At 36.6% G+C, this 12,036-nt stretch overlaps 1 protein-coding gene across 1 annotated transcript in view; it reads left to right on the plus strand.

Moving 5' to 3' along the window:
• The window catches only part of LOC138705943 (facilitated trehalose transporter Tret1-like), a 221,755-nt gene that overhangs the window by 198,012 nt on the left and 11,707 nt on the right, over window positions 1–12,036 (plus strand). The window contains exons 3-4 of the mRNA XM_069834750.1: window positions 7,697–8,099; window positions 10,925–11,043. Coding sequence (XP_069690851.1) covers window positions 7,697–8,099; window positions 10,925–11,043 — 522 coding nt within the window. The remainder of the gene's footprint in view (window positions 1–7,696; window positions 8,100–10,924; window positions 11,044–12,036) is intronic.

Below are 12,036 nucleotides of genomic sequence, written 5' to 3' on the forward strand. Positions count from 1 at the left end.
CTTGAACTATTGCTATAGGCACATTTGTCAGTAAGTATCTTTAGTAGAGATTATAAATTATTTGTGTAGCACTATAGGCAGGAATATTAAACACGAAAAGAAAATCAACGAACCCCTACGAAGTTATGAAAGATGCATGTTACTGTCTGAAGTTTTGGATGTTGCCAAGAGAACAGCAAGAACATAATGAAGCACTGAAATTGGACATTTTGAGACGTAATGCAAGATGTAGGCCTATATTACAACACAGGAAAAAATGAGGATATTGTTAAAAGCCTAAGCATTTTAAATGAACTAAAAATAAGACAATACATACGAATTGAAATGTAAATTGAAAAATTACTGTCATTGCATTTCAAACCAGTATACATCTGCTGAAATGAAAAACATTAAAGGTGCAAAGAAAAGTTTCAACATTCGATACTACATGTCCAGAAAGTACTATTGTCCGTTTTGTTGTTGATGATATTGATATGTTATCCCGAATAGGAATAAAGGTTTATAATCAGCTACGTAAATGTGAAACGTAAAACTCTTCCGGATATGGACCAAGAATTATAGTGTGGATTGTAGGCGAAAGGTAGAGAAAAAGCTTCTCCCGCTCAGGTCACATACAAGAGCTCACTGTCATGCTTCCATATTTTGACGTAGACGAGAAATGACCGGTAAATTTTTTCCTAGAGAGTCTCATTCAGGGACAGGGCTTCTTTTACGTGCCGTAGATCAATGACACGGACCTGGAAGCTGTCTACTTCTATTCCGGAGAAAGCCATGCTGAGTATTTTACAAAAAAAAAAAAAAAAAAATCCATCGCTCTGGACTGGATATGAATCTTCCAACCTCAGATACAAAGGTTAACAAGATTATCCACTAGATCGCCGAGAACGACCTAAGGGAAAGGAGAAAATGAAAATAAAGGGGAAGGAAAGCAGAAAGATGAAGGCTGAGCGGAGAAAAATGGTGAAAGAGGAAGAAGGTAATGATAAAAGTGGGAGAGAAATAATGGGTAAGAGAAAGAAGATGGAGAAGAAGAGAAAAATGAAGAGATAGAGAAGAAAGATGAATGGGTAGAAAAGAAAGAAGTTGAAGAGATGTATAGGAAAAGAAAAACGAAGAGATAGAGGAAAAAAAGGTAAAGAGATAGAACACAAGAAAGATGAATCGGTTGAGGAGGAAAAATATAAAGAGATATAGAAAAAAGATGAAGAGGCAGATGAGAATAAGAAGAAAAATGAAGAGGTAGAGGGGAAGGTAGATGAAGAGGTAGAAGAGAAGAAAGATGAAGAGATGGAGAAGAGGAAAAAGGAAGAAGGGAAGGAGAAAGACGATGAAGAGGAAAAGTAGGAGAGAAATGGAGAGAGAGAGGAGGAGAAAGATGAAGAGATAGAGGAGGAGAAAGATGAAGAGGTAAAAGGGAGGGACTATGAAGAGGTAGAGAAGAAGAAAGGTAAAGAGGTGGACGAGAAAAAATAAGAAGATGTAGAGGAGAAGAAAGATGCATAGGTAGAGGAGAAGAAAGATGTAGAGGGAGAGGAGAAGAAAGATGTAGAGGGAGAGGAGAAGAAAGATCAAGAAATAGAGGAGACGAAAGATGAAATGGTAGAGGAGAAAAAAGATGAAGAAAAGGAGGAGAAGAAAGATGGAGAGGTAGAGGAGAAGAAAGATGCATAGGTAGAGGAGAAGAAAGATGTAGAGGGAGAGGAAAAGAAAGATGTTGCGGGAGAGGAGAAGAAAGATCAAGAGATAGAGGAGACGAAAGATGAAATGGTAGAGGAGAAAAAGGATGAAGAAAAGGAGGAGAAGAAAGATGGAGAGGTAGAGGAGAAGAAAAATGAAGCGATAGAGAAGAAGAAAATGAAGAATTAGAGGAGGAGAAAAATTTAGAGGTAGAGGAGAAGAAAGATAAAGAGATAGAGGAGAAAAAATATGACGAGGTAGAGGAGAAGAAAGGTGAAGACGTAGAGGAGAAAAAATATGACGAGGTAGAGGAGAAGAAAGGTGAAGAGGTAGAGGAGAAGAAAGGTGAAGAGATGGAGGAGAAGAAAGAAGAAGAAATGGAGAAGAAAGGCGAAGAGATAGAGGAGAAAAAAGATAAAGAGGTGGAAGAGAGGGAATATGAAGATATAGAGGAGAAGAAAGACGAAAGTGAATAGGAGAATAAAGAGGATATGAGGAAGGCGAAGAGTAAGATAATTGGAGGAGGATCAAGTTGAGGTGGAAACTGAGAAAGAAGAGAAACGGATCAGAAATAAGAGCAGGAATGGGAAAGAAAAGAAGATTAAGGAAGAAAAATAATATAAAAATAGGTATAAAGAAAAGAGTAACTGAAACCGGAGAAAGAAGAAGGAAGTAAAATATGAGAAATTACGGAGAGAACAAGGAATTCAGAAGAGAAGTGAGTGAAGGATTATGAATAATTGAAAAATAGACAAAACATTAAATGTGGATAAGAAAGAGAAAAATTGTAATGTCTAAATTCTAAACTCAAAACGTTTTCTAAGTTACGAAGGCAGAGCGGATGAATAGTAACAATCAATATCCGGGATTTATTACCAAGTAAACGTTTATTGACGTTATTTTAGCGTTTATTTCGTAAAACGATTCAATAAATCACTGAATGTTGTGTCATATATATTGTGAAATAATGAAAATATCAAATGTTTACACGCGAGATGAATTAAAGTAAACCAATTTATTGCTATTTATCCCTGAGAGTAATGTAAACAGAGGAATTCAATTAGCCATTAAATTTTCCAGTTGGTAACCAGTCATTCTACTGCTTGAGTCAATGTTTGCTCGGTACATAAACATTTCTATTGCTTGAGTCAATGTTTGTTCGGTACATAAACATTTCTATTTTGAGTCACATAATTTTAATGGAAAGCATTTCACACTGAACCTTGTACTTCCTGATAATCAAGTAATTATTTCAATTATTGCAATAATCTACGTAAGTACGTAGTCAACCTATATAAAATGGCTACAAAACAGAATAATAGGCCTATCATTCTTACGTAAAGTGATCACATTCTGTGGAAAATATACTACATATATGACCTAAGGTACAGTAGTAAAGGCAGAGAAAGTCACTTCGTCGTATATCAATATATTTTAAACCAATTAGAGATCATAGGACATTTTAATTGTATAGACAATGTTATAAATATATTTTCACAAAATTAAATTAGGAACATTAATGTATTACAAGGTAGTAGCAAATCATTTCGTGTAATCGAAACATGGACAACAAATGAAGGAGATAAGGTCAGATTTCAAACGAACGAAATGAAATATTTAACAATTGTCAGAAAAGAGAGAAATACTACATAAAATAAGAAATATATGGTAAATGCAAAACAAGCAACATGTTTAACTTGAACGATAAAAGGATAATGAGATAATTTGATTTCCAAGCAAACAGAATTAAAATTTTATGACTTCTCAAGAGTTTGGAAGCCGTAAATGAATGGTAAAGTTGAAGCCTGACATCCAATAAAAAATTAGGTTATGTAAATCTAAATTCCTTTACTGCAGACAATAACTGAATAAATTATGAAATATACGAGTAAGTATGACGATTATGATGGTCATGGCGACTTTCCTTTACTGTAAAATTCATATTCCACCGAATGTTTTGTTCTGTTAACCAGTAGAAATTGCCAACTAAAATCACACTGTGTTGCTGTTAATTACTCTTAACCCATAATTGAATCGGTGAGTGGAAAAGTGGTAACATTCCAAAATCATGCTTTCGAGAAAATGAAAAAAAACTGTTTTGTGACTTTATTTTTACTTTAATCAAAAAACTTACAATGGGTCACATTTACTACTAGTTACAAGTATCTCAGCCTTTATATTTGTTTGTTAATATATACATTGTTTTTTTTTTTAGATTTGACTGTTTAAAGTTTGGGAATGTTACCCTTCTTCCAGTCAAATGTGATATTGGTTAAAGTGAACAGAAATATTTTGAACACTTAGTATGTTTTCTTTATAGCGTAACGCAATTTGACTAAATCTCTTGAAAAAAAACATACAATTTGAATACATATAGGCCTACATTGACACATCATCATCATCATCTGCACCTTCTTCGGCATCATCAGTAGGCCAAGTTAGTCGTGCTTCATAGAAGAAAGATATTCTTGTGGAATGTACTGCAGTATTTTTCCTACATCTTCAATCTTCTTTTTCTTTATTGCAACTTTGTTGATGTATGCCTGTACGAGTACATCTGGAACTGGTGCATCATTCCCCTTACTCAGCTTAAACTTGTATGCAGGAAAGCTGTCTATAAACTCAGAACAACGGACAAAACCTTTTTCCACTTGTTTGAAGATGTTGTGTCTATATTTACTTATAGTAAATGGCACTTTCCTTGGTGCCAAAAGTCCTGTCACAAGGCATGAACCTGTGTCCTCTTACAGGGTAATATTGGTGAATTTCTTTGTAAGAGAAAGCACCAGCCTGCACATTGTGTGATTGCGGTTCTGCCCGCTACATGCATCACAAGAGACATGAAGAATCTCGACATCCAGTGGGACGAAGGTTTCAATGAAATTGAGCAAAAATGTACACACCTCATTGGGTCCTTTCTTGGCTTGTCCTTCTGGGTAGTTATAAAAGATAGATTGTCCAGTTTTCAGGTCATGGACGTTGAACACATAATACCAAAGTTTTCTCAAATAAAACATTTCTTGAACTGGTAACAAAGGCAGGGGCAAATTTTTCATAAAATCAAAAACGATATCACTAACTTTTGGACCATTTTTGCTCAACTCTGTCACACTCTGAAGTTTATTATAACATTTTTTGGCCCGCCGCTTATGTACTACAAGATCAACTTCAGCAGAACGCCTTGCAGCTTCATTTAGAGTTGTTGATTTTATTTTAGTATTGAACTCCTCGCAGGTAGAACAAACATCTACCTGTGGTCGTCCAAATCTGTAGGCAAAATTTTCGTGGAAGTATCGAAAATAATATTCATATTTCACTACATCTTTACACTGTGGATGTTTTTCTAAAAATAACTGATGCATTTGGTCATAGATAACTCTGCATCTAGGTAAGTTATAGTGAGATGTGTGTGTTGGAAAAGATGCAATATGCACATCAATTTGAGCATTTACAAAGGCTGGTAAAATATTTTCTCTATTTACATGCGTTCCTCGACCATCTTCTGGTGTTTTCTTGGACTCTAAGAGTAGTTAGTCGACTCACTGCGTTATTTGAACTAGCATGTAGACTTATAAGAGCTTTGCGGCACACCTGAACTCGAACATTACCTTTCATTGTATAAAAGGTAAAGGATGACGTGTTTTCTTTTGAGTTTCCATTCACTGGCCGATGCCTAGCGATTTCTTGCCTACTTAAGAAGCCCATCAAATAAACATCTTTTTCATTTTTTGGCTGACCATTGAACACTGTTTTTATGATTGTTTCTTTTTCCACATTTGAAAACGTATTTGTACATCTTTTTTCGACAGTTACAGTCTTTGCCCTTTTTTTTTATGTCTCGACTAATACACTTTTGTAAGTTGCAAACTCTTCTCCCCTACTCCTAGAGATTTTCTCCATTTCTTTTGTATGTGCATTTTTGTTCACATTTCCTTTATTTCTTCTTGGCTCATTATCTTCCTCTTCTAACATTGTTGTTTTTTACTCAAAGACACTAACTTCAAAAACTATTTTCCAAATCTTTCAGACATAACACGTCTGATCAAACATAACCTGGAACATCTGTAATAACAAAGTATTAAAACAGTTAAGAAACGAAACGATTATTACAGTGTATGACACGCTCCAAGCATACCATATGAAAACTAACACAATAGTGTTCCACTATTGAGTGGAATAAAAGTAACATTCCTGGAATGTTACCGTTCTTCTACTCAACTCCAAACACGGGTCCATGCTATTGGCATTAGGATGATAGGAATATTACTCCTTTCCTGCTCAATAGGTAGAACTATGATATATGAACAATTCTGCTATCTCAGTTTATTTTCGCATTTTTTGGAATGTTACCCCTTTTCCACTCACCGATTCAATTACAATACTGCACCATATTTACTGACGAGATATTTGTAAACATATGAAATTGTGTGTGCATAAGTAATTTTCTGTATCTGCCGTCGATCATAAGATGATAATGAATGAAAAATGTTAGAATTATAGTATAGGAAATGGGAGTACTCCGAGAAAATAATTTTTAAACATTGCCATTATCCACCTCAAATTTCAATTGGATTCATCTGAATTCGAACACGTATCTTTAACATAGAAAATCAATACCGGGATTCGAACTCCGATCTCACGCTTGGAAAGTCCGCGCTATAGCCACTCGTCTCGGATATTTGTTGTTGTCTTCTATGTGGAGTTTCGAGACTATTATTTTCATTTTTGTAATCATTTCTTTAACTCAATTGCTTAGCGACACTGGATCAACTATGCAGTTACCTAGCGTCCGTGTAATTGGTTATAGCGAAGTGGTTCACCATGAGTTTACCTGACATTAGCCTTACATGTGAAGAAGACCTCTGTAAAAATCGATAGTTGCATAGGTTTACAAAGCTGGATATATTTACGTAGAATTACATCATACGGGGAAACACTAGGAGGACAAGGTGAAAACAAGGACAACAAGGGTAAGACAAGGAGGACAAGTGGAATACAATGAGCACAATGGGAATACAAGGAGAACGAATGGAATACGACAGCAAGGGGGATAAAAGGAGAACAAAGAAACTAAGGAGATAACAAAGGGAAACACAAGGAGAACAAGGGGGATATAAGTAGAACAAAGAAATGCAAGCAGAATAAGGGGAAGACAAGGAGAACCAAGGGAATACAAGGACAACAAGGGGGATAAAAGGAGAACAAAGAAATTAAGGAGATAACAAAGGGAATGCAAGTAGAAGAAGGGAAAAACAAGGAGAACAAGGGGGATATAAGTAGAACCAAGAAATGCAAGCAGAATAAGGGTAAGACAAGGAGAACAAGGGTAATGCAAAAAGAAACACCGGAATATATTAAGAACAAATGGAATGAGAGTAGAGCAACAAGATTAGGAAAACATGGGAAATATAAGGAAACAAGGGGAATGAAAGCATAACAAGGGGAATACAAGGAGAGTTCGGGTAATACAAGTAGAATACAAGGAGAACAAAGGAAATGAAAGTAGAACAAGGGTAATACAAAGAGAATGGGAATACAAGCAGAACAAGGGAAATACAGGGAGAGTAAGGGGAAAACAAGGAGAATAAGAGAAATTCAAAGAGAGTACAGAGAATACAAGGAAACAGGGAGAGGTGGTTTCATTTTTTATGTGACTAACAATTCCAAAGTTACCCTCCATACCTAGTGAGAAGGAAGACGTAGTCATACATCGAACGGGATTTGAACCCACGCTTGGACGCATTCTAAGAATAAGAATCGAACTTATTAACCCAGAAGTAGAGCAGGAAGTACCTGACTAAGATTTACTTCAAGCCACTTCTTTATTTTCAAAGTAGACTTTGCTTCTTCAGAATTCCAACGGTTGATCAGCCTTAGTTTAAATCCAAATCTGAACTCTCTTTTGACCAACTATAAGCCAAACGTACGGTGGAATTTCAATGGGAATAGTTGGAAGGAAATATACTGTAGATAAATGCATGTGAAATATCAAATAACGCAATGACTGGTTGCTCTGCAGGTGCTGGCCACGATGGCATGCAACCTGGTGGCGCTGAACGTGATCATCACCCTGGCCTTCTCCACCGTGGCCATCGCACAGCTGCATCGCGCAGAGGGCCCGCTGTCGCTGTCGGACGCCCAGGCTTCGTGGATAGCCAGCATCCCTTACATCTTCCAGCCGGCGGGCAGCGTGGTGTCGGGCGTGCTGGTGCAGATTCTGGGCCGCAAGCGGTCTTTGATGCTAGTCAACGCACCCTTCCTGCTGGGCTGGGTGCTCGTGGCCACTGCAAACTCCTTCGAGCAGCTCGCAGCTGCGCAGGTCATCCTGGGCATCACCATCGGTCTATGTGAGGCGCCACTCAACACGTACTACGGCGAAATAAGTCAGCCCGAGCTGAGGGGCATTCTCGCCGGGACAGCAGGTAAGAACCGAGCTTCAGAAATAGGTAGCCTATCTGACTAGCTATTAAATTTAGCTTCGAGATACTACGAAAAAACTTTTGTTATTAATCAGTCCAAAGCAGACTTTTAAGCTGAATATTCTGAAACGTTAAAATCCAGGAATTTTTCCGGTTACGTTATCAAAACAAATTCTCTGTTCTACAAACACGATGATAAAAATCAACATTGTAATTAGTATACTGTACATTAATATTATCTCTTCTCTGCGGTTTGTATAATATTTATATATACCCATACTGCATTTTATCGTTTCTATCGTAAAGCCTTTACTCAAGTGTCTTATTGTCGTTGTTTCTAAGACGAATCCTTCCTTAATTTCCCCTACCTTCTCTTCTTTATTTCCTTTAATTAAAAAAGTCAACCCCGTGACAGATGAAGTCGGCCCAGAGGATGGTGAAAGGTTAAGCTATCTTTATGGAGACAATCGGCATTTAATGGCAGTAGAGGTGTCAGTCCTTCGTGTCCACCACCTTTATCCCCAAGAAAATGTCCTTTGTACTCTTTTCTGTTGGAGACTGAGCAGACCCCAGGGCATAGTGCGGCTGGAAGGATTAGATTAATGGAAAAATTCATGACCCCATCGGGAATCGAACCCGCGACCTTCCAACTTGCACCCATTTGTATATTCTTAGTGAGCAGAGTTAATCAGCCTCAAATATTCATGTAGGCTAAAGGGTACGATAGATATTATTCACCAAAAGAACTAAAGAGCTATTATTGTAAAAACATGAATTCAAAAACAAATACCTCTGAAGCTATGGGCCTTCACTGTTATTCCCACAAGTACTCTCAGTGGTGTCCAGTCATTCATACACAGTGTTTAGCCCTTAGTCACAAAGAGACACGCGTTCATTCGAGAATTTCTGGTTGCTTACGACTTTGCTGATAGGCAATCACAGTTATTTGATTAATTAGCGTTGATCACACCAAAATGATAAATATTCCAGCAGTCAAATAAAACAGAACAGTGTTTCGTACTACACAGAAGTCAGCTACAACTGACAGGTACACAACTACTAACATTTGGCTTTCCAAAGAGTTTACAGTCTGGGTGAAGATAAATCCAAATAAGACGAAGACCATGGTTATCGGAAGACAAATGAAGAAGGTAAACGGTGCGAATTAGAAATGAGACAGTAGAACAAGAGGAGAGCTTTAAACACTTCGGGTGTACCATAAGTAGTAACATGAGCTGCTGCCAGTAAGTCAAAAGGAGGATAGAAATGGTAAAGAAAGCTTTTAATAGGAAAATCGGCATTTCCTGCCGACTTTTGGAAAAAGAACTAAGGAAGACAGTAGTGCTTTGTTTGGCATGTGGAATTTTATGGCGCAGATACACAGACATTGCGAAGAAGTTGGTTGAAAAAATCTTCAGTTATGGTTGATGAAAATCTTCCTGGTATCAGATAGTCTGACAACATGGAGAAATCCATTTCATAGGTGAGGAAATTTGCAAGGAAAAATTCGTCATTCCTATTGACAAGATTTCATTCGAGAATGATAACTATCAGAGTTTTGTTTTTACGAGGAATAGTCGGTAAATATTTCCGGGATCCTACTCGAGAGATAGCCTAACGTATTTTTACATGCCGTTATTGCTTTACAAGAGACTCGAAACTTTACTTCCCTTCTTCTGGAAAAGCTCTGTTAAGAATATTTCTTCTGGTAGAAGCTATGTTAAGGATTTTTCTTCCGTATGAAGCTATGTTAAGGATTTTTCTTCTGGTAGAAGCTATGTTAAGAATTTTTCTTCTGGAAGAAGCTATGGTAAGGGGTTTTCTTCTGGAAGAAGCTATGTTAAGGATTTTTCTTCTGGAAGAAGCTATGTTAAGGATTTTTACCGCTGTCGGCCGAATTTGAACCCAATAACTTCGGATCTAATGGAAACTAATAATAAACATAATTCATTTGTTGTTTTACTTGATTAATTAACGACGCTGTATCAATTACTAGGTTATTTAGCACTGATGGAACTGGTGATAGCGAGATGGTATTTGGTGAAATGAGGTCGAAAATTCGCCATAGATTATCTGAAATTTTCCTTACAGTTAGGGAAAATCTCGATAATCATCTCAAGCGGGAATTGAAACACGTCCGAGCGCAACTCAGTATCGGCAGGCAAGCGCCTCAGCCGACTGAGCTACGCCGATGGCTATCAATTTGTTAACACACCGGTAGAATGCCTATATTCTCTAGAGTAACGTGTCCTTAATCATTTGAATCCAAGAGAGTTTCTGGTGAACGAAGACGGATACTCTCATTACCACTGGTATAATACCATTAATTCCGCATCACCCAACAGAAAACTGCACCTTTTACAACCGCCATACAACTTGAATGAAGGCTAGATCCTCCTTCGGAATCGACAGAGGTTTACGTCAGTATTGTTCCTCGCGTTGATCACTGTATTTTGAAGTTTAAAAAATTGACAAGGATGCTTTAATTTAATTTTCACCCATTGAAACCAGAAATGAATTCTTTGCCTACTGATACTTCTTTGTTGTATTAAGAGTTGCCATTACGTCATGCTCATCAGATGATCAGGATCTTCCGATAAGTATTAGTAACTGGTGTTTATGTATAAGCCTAATGTAGAGAGAGAGAGAGACGGTCGCTGTTGACAAATTCTGCTGATTTTGACCTAATATGTCCAATTAGTATCTAGAAAATTGAAGAAAGTTCTCAACCTAATTACTGGATATCGAAAATCTATAACTTTTATTGCAAGTTAGCAATGTAAAAGTCATACATGATAGGCCCCTGACCTGTTGTGTTTTTTTTCTAGGCATATCGTACCAGTCTGGATTCTTCCTGGAGTATCTGCTGGGCACCATCACGTATTGGAAGACAGTAGCCATAATTAACGCTATGTTTCCCATCGTCACTGTTATATACTTCAGTCAGGTTTGTACAATTGTTACTACACTGCAGTAATAACAGGAAAAATATAAAAGAGAGACAGCTGGCAGTATGGAGTTGAAAATATCGTTACGTAAATCTTACATTTTAAAAATTCTCGTCCTCCAGGTTGAAGGTTGTACAAGCTAGTTTCCTCCCACGTAAACAATCTTAATCCTTAGTTTCACGAAGAAAATAGCCGGACAGTCCATATCATGCTGGATTGCAAAAGAAGTGAAGACATAAGAAAAAATAGTACAATACAGAGACAAGTGGTATACATACGAGTATATACCATTACAAATATATAATTATACACCTATTGGAAAATGAAATGTTTGCAGACCTAGAAGACGCTGAAAAGAATAATTTTAAAATCAAGCAATACTTTGTGAAACTGAAAACAGACCAGGGGGCTAATCCGTGCAGATGATGATTATGAATATTCTGTGACATTTCCTCAAAGAAATAATACATATTTTATAGATTTTATGTAATTTTAAGACATAAAAGTAATTAATGGATTGCTGTTACCTGATTATATTGAACGAAAATCATAAATCTTTCCTTTTTATAGTTAGGCTGTTAAAAAAACTGTATTTAGTTGTAATTTTATAATCTGAAAATGTATTTCTTTAGTAGGCTGTTGCTATGTTGTCATAACAATAGGACAACGATCCTGAATTTGTGGCTGGTGCCATTTTGAATGATTACAATTCAAAATTATAAATTTTTACGCATTTTCGTCTTATACTTAATTTATAAAAATTAAATTTGTTACACATTCGCCACATTTTCTCTCGAAACGTGTAAGGTAGACAGCTTAAATTTTCATTATCTACTCATCATACTAAATAAATTATATTATCGGCCTAGTAAAATTATTATCCAATCATGAAATATTAATTTCATTGCAATATCTGTAAGTTACTATTTTCGTAGTTAATAGCATCTTTTTACTAACTATTCTGGAATAATGATTATACTAATGTAAGTACA

This window comes from Periplaneta americana, chromosome 9 (genome assembly GCF_040183065.1).
Source record: "Periplaneta americana isolate PAMFEO1 chromosome 9, P.americana_PAMFEO1_priV1, whole genome shotgun sequence".
Classification (NCBI taxonomy): domain Eukaryota; kingdom Metazoa; phylum Arthropoda; class Insecta; order Blattodea; family Blattidae; genus Periplaneta; species Periplaneta americana.